The sequence below is a fragment of the Limulus polyphemus genome, unplaced genomic scaffold (genome assembly GCF_000517525.1).
Source record: "Limulus polyphemus unplaced genomic scaffold, Limulus_polyphemus-2.1.2 Scaffold2593, whole genome shotgun sequence".
In the NCBI taxonomy this organism is placed as follows: Eukaryota; Metazoa; Arthropoda; class Merostomata; order Xiphosura; family Limulidae; genus Limulus; species Limulus polyphemus.
The window spans coordinates 129,763-134,117 of NW_013668203.1; the positions used below are offsets into that span (position 1 = coordinate 129,763).

Sequence of the window (4,355 nt, forward strand, 5' to 3'; positions counted from 1 at the left end):
TGTTCCTGGCCAAATGTTGTATATTTCCGGTTGATAAGGGTTAGCAAAATCACAGTTTATAGCTTACATGGTTATAACAGTTTCCTAGTAGACGTGTCTCTTCTCTGTTTCTTCTTTGGCCTTGGTCTTTTTATACGAGTGGGCAATGTTTTCTCGAACGTTCGATCAATACCGGTTATGGAAGTGGATATATTGTTGATTCTTGTGTTCACGAATATTCTACTATATTGGAAAAAATCGCGGAAGTTTCACCATACGTAACTAACACGGTAAGCTAGACACCCCCTTAAATATAAACTTGTTCGAAACAAACGTTAAAATAAATATATAACAAATTCATTATACATAAAAGATATCTGATACTAAAAGTCATGTATATTTCTAAAAACAAATTCAATAAAACAACGTTCATATTAAAAATAAATACATAATAATAAATTTGTTACAACATATATAACTAAATAAAAGATGAGCACAGAAACTAAAACAACATGGTTTTTCTTGTTTTTACTAAATGTTTAAACTGATATATTTTTTAACTTACTTAATGTGACCAATAAAAAGCTTGCAGTCTCGACGTTACTAAAATCACTTGATTTCTTTTCCTTTATATGCTGTCTGACATTCAGTTTGTCCTTAATGTTTTTTAAGTTTCCAAATACTAGGAAATTTAGTTAAATTAGAGGATGTACATTATAGAAGAAAAGGTGAACGCTACATCGTTTTAATAATATTAATCTCGGTAAACTAGTTTTTTTGTCTAAAGATAAATATTTACTGTGTAAATTGATCTTGGAGCAGCTGTTTTGATATTGCTTTTAAGACTAAGTAAATATTTTTTTTTTTTATTGATCGTAGAAACACTAAAGTTCTTATTCTTGTTCCCTACAGGAATTGTTGGATGAATATATGGCCAAAAATAAGAAAAAACGTGGTGATAAAGGCATTGATCCCAGTTGTTTGAGATGGCGCCCTTACACTCCAGTTAAGTGATTCATAAAAGTGATAAACACCACCACTGTGCTTTATTGTTGTCCTCAATCCTGCCAACTTTTATCAGCAGTTGATATGTGGGAAGGTTAATGATTATTTTCCATTTAATTCTCATATATTAATTTCAGTTATTTTTTCCCAGAAAGTTTGTGAACAAAGATGAAGAAATGCTGTTTTTCTATTAAGCCTGTATTATGCACTATACTCTATGACATTTTTCTGTAGTTACTTAGCATCCACAATACTGAATCTAAAAAAGATAATAGCTACATTCAGGGAGGAATAAAAGTCTGTTGGTTGGTTTTCAGCCAATACCTTGATTACCGTAGTTTATTGAAATGTAGAGTATAATTCTTTCAGGAAAGATTTCTTTAACTTAAGGAATAATTTGAGATATTTTCATTCAAGTACTTTAAAATTTAAAAACTACTTACCATGCTTCCTCTCTATTTAAAACTTATGAACCTCGGGATCTCAATCCCAAGATTATGACTTGAAACATTTATAAGATAAATCTCACAGTTACTTGTACAAACTTTATGCATTTAATTCCTTTTTAAGGTTATGAAGAGTAGTAGTGAAATCGTTATGCCTACATAAAAGACAAGTTTTCAACATATTTGTGCTCGTGGGATCTAGTAGTGCCATTTCTTGTGATCTTTAGTGTGAAAATCTGATCAGTTTAGTGAAGTCATGAGTTAGCTACAGTTTTTTTTTTCATTATTGAGTTTTTATATATGTTCTAGATTATTTAAATGTCCAGTGAATTTTACCACTGGTAATTAGTTAATTTGGTATATAAAAATATGCACTTTAAAAAATTCCATAATTTCTTTAGAAAATGAGTTACAAACTTCAGTACTTGATTTTGTGGACTTATCTATGTAATTTTATGGTACTTGGCAAATAGGTTTCCTTTTGCTGCAGTAAACTGTATGAATAATCGAGAAGATTTTGCTTCAAAAAGTACCAGTGCTAAGGTACAAAAGTAACTTTTGTATTAAAATGAACATATTTATTGTTTATACTCTTGTGTTATAAGGTTATATGCTGAGGTACAAATTAAAAATTTGATGATTTTGTGTAAGATTACAATATAAGTGTGTAGCATATTATAAGAAACGAAGCACCACATGCCATTAGCTAGACTGATAGTGACTTAAACTCTCTGAACCTAATCAATATATATATATATAATAAAATGAATTAGCTCAAAAACTGAAACATGAGAATTAAAAGATAAAAAAGTGTAGCTTTGTCGTCATCTAAAAACTCTATAGTAATAAAGGAGACGGAGAAAAATTTTCGGAACTTGGTTTTATGAGGTGGGGTAATGTCATTGGGGAAGCCACAGAACTGCTTAGTAAAACATAGATATTGTGTACAGAGAAAAAAAAACAAACTTGATTTTATTATATCGTTGCCTACCTTAAAAACTTCCTTATCATCTTAAGGTTCAGAGAAGGTGAAATGTCTATTTTGTTAAAAACGTATATTTATGTATGTTTTGTGTTGGTGTAGAGATGGTAATTGCAAATACAAAAACAAATTACAGTGGATTCTTAGTTACCTGATTACTCCTCTTTTGGGGGGATTAGTAAGTGATTCTATATTTTAGAAAGATGCTGTAAAATATGCATACATTGAAAACAGTGATAATTATAAGTTTAATCACATGTTTATTATCATATTCACAGATAAAAAAATTTTTTTTTTCTTTTGCATTTAAAATGTCACTGAAAAGGGAAGTCTTGTGATATGCCTGTACTGTTCATATCACACACCTGACTGTTAGTTAAGGTTTTACTGAAGTCATTGAAATGTACCTCCAAGTAAGAAGCAAAATTATTCATGGAAGATACAAGAGAAAAAGAAACTTAACTGTGCAGAAGATAGTTTTTAAGCATGATTGTTTAATTCTGGAAAAAGCTAAAGTATGTACTGGAATGTAGATAGCTTTAACAGACTGTTCATTTTTCTATATGTGATTTGTTTGTTTAACCTATACAAAGTTTGAAGAAAGTTCAATTTTATAAAGACAGTTATAAGTGCAAAGAGGACATGTGAAGGTGAGGAAGATTGCCATTGAAGCAATATACATATTTAAATTATCTGTTAATTCATTATAACTTAAATTAGTATCTATTACTACACAGTGATATAGTAGTTAGGTTTATCATAATTATAATTCACTTTTGTTTTAAACTTAAAGATTAGTAAACTAAGTAACATTTATTTTGTGGAATATATTTTCTGAGCAGTCACATGTGAGAGGTCATGTTTGACAGCTTAAAAACTTAGTTCCAACTTTTTAATGTTGTAGTGGATATGAGTGTCTTGTTAGTAAAAGTTGTACGTAGAAGTGAGATTATGAATCATTAGATTTAATTAGAAATAGTTCTTCACCATATTGAAGTATCAGAGTTGCACTAGATATTGTCTTGATAATCCTGCTATTCAGATCCTGTAGTAGATATTAAAAGACTTATTAAGTTGTATCTCAGTCTCTTATTTTCTCTTATCTCTTATGATAAGCTATCTAAGTTAAAGGGATTTTATCTGGTGATTGATAAAGCCAGTGTAGCTATACATTAACATATATCAACCATAATCATTATGTGTGGGAGTACAAATCTGGATTTTACACACTACGGTGAACTGATACAGTTACAAATGTACAAGATATTTTTCATAATTGGCAGTTTTTCCTGGTATTCCTTTTTTGATACTTTTTTACTTTCATTGCATATATTTTTGATATGTTAATGCATCACACATTGTTATGTACAAAACTACATGTACCTGGAGTGAATTTATTTGACGTGTTTTGTTTTTGTTACAGTATAAATAAATTTTTCACTCATGATTATCATAATACAGATCAGTCACAACTGCACACAATGATGCCATAATTAGTGCTTTCTTTTTGGAATATATTTGCCAGACCTTTCTACCTTACGTTGCTCTTGTATTTTGTGAAATACTTTTAACAGAAAATATTATATTACTGTACTGATTATAATGTAAATAAAAATATTCAAACTGTTTCTGGAGGACTGTTGTTTTATGTGATGCTAAATGAATATTAATATCAATATTCTGAAGTATATTTCAGTATCTGTAGAGTATCTATCATAAGACCAGCATTATAGATTTTTAGTACTTGTGGAGTATCATAAGACCAGCATTATAGATTTGTTAGTACCTGTGGAGTATTATAAGACCAGCATTATAGATTTGTTAGTACCTGTGGAGTATCATAAGACCAGAATTATAGGTTTGTTAGTATCTGTGGAATATCATAAGACCAGCATTATAGGTTTGTTAGTATCTGTGGAATATCATAAGACCAACATTATAGA

General features: G+C 29.5%; 1 protein-coding gene across 4 annotated transcripts in view; it reads left to right on the top strand.

Annotated features, from left to right (window-relative positions):
* LOC106467380 (histone acetyltransferase KAT7-like) overlaps positions 1-3,491 on the top strand; it is an 88,440-nt gene extending 84,949 nt beyond the window's left edge. For all 4 annotated transcript variants that reach the window (XM_013927732.2, XM_022395558.1, XM_022395560.1 and 1 more), the window contains one exon: positions 892-3,491. In XM_013927732.2, the coding sequence (XP_013783186.1) occupies positions 892-993 (102 nt within the window). In that variant the 3' untranslated portion in view covers positions 994-3,491. The remainder of the gene's footprint in view (positions 1-891) is intronic.
* Positions 3,492-4,355: the final 864 nt, after the last annotated feature.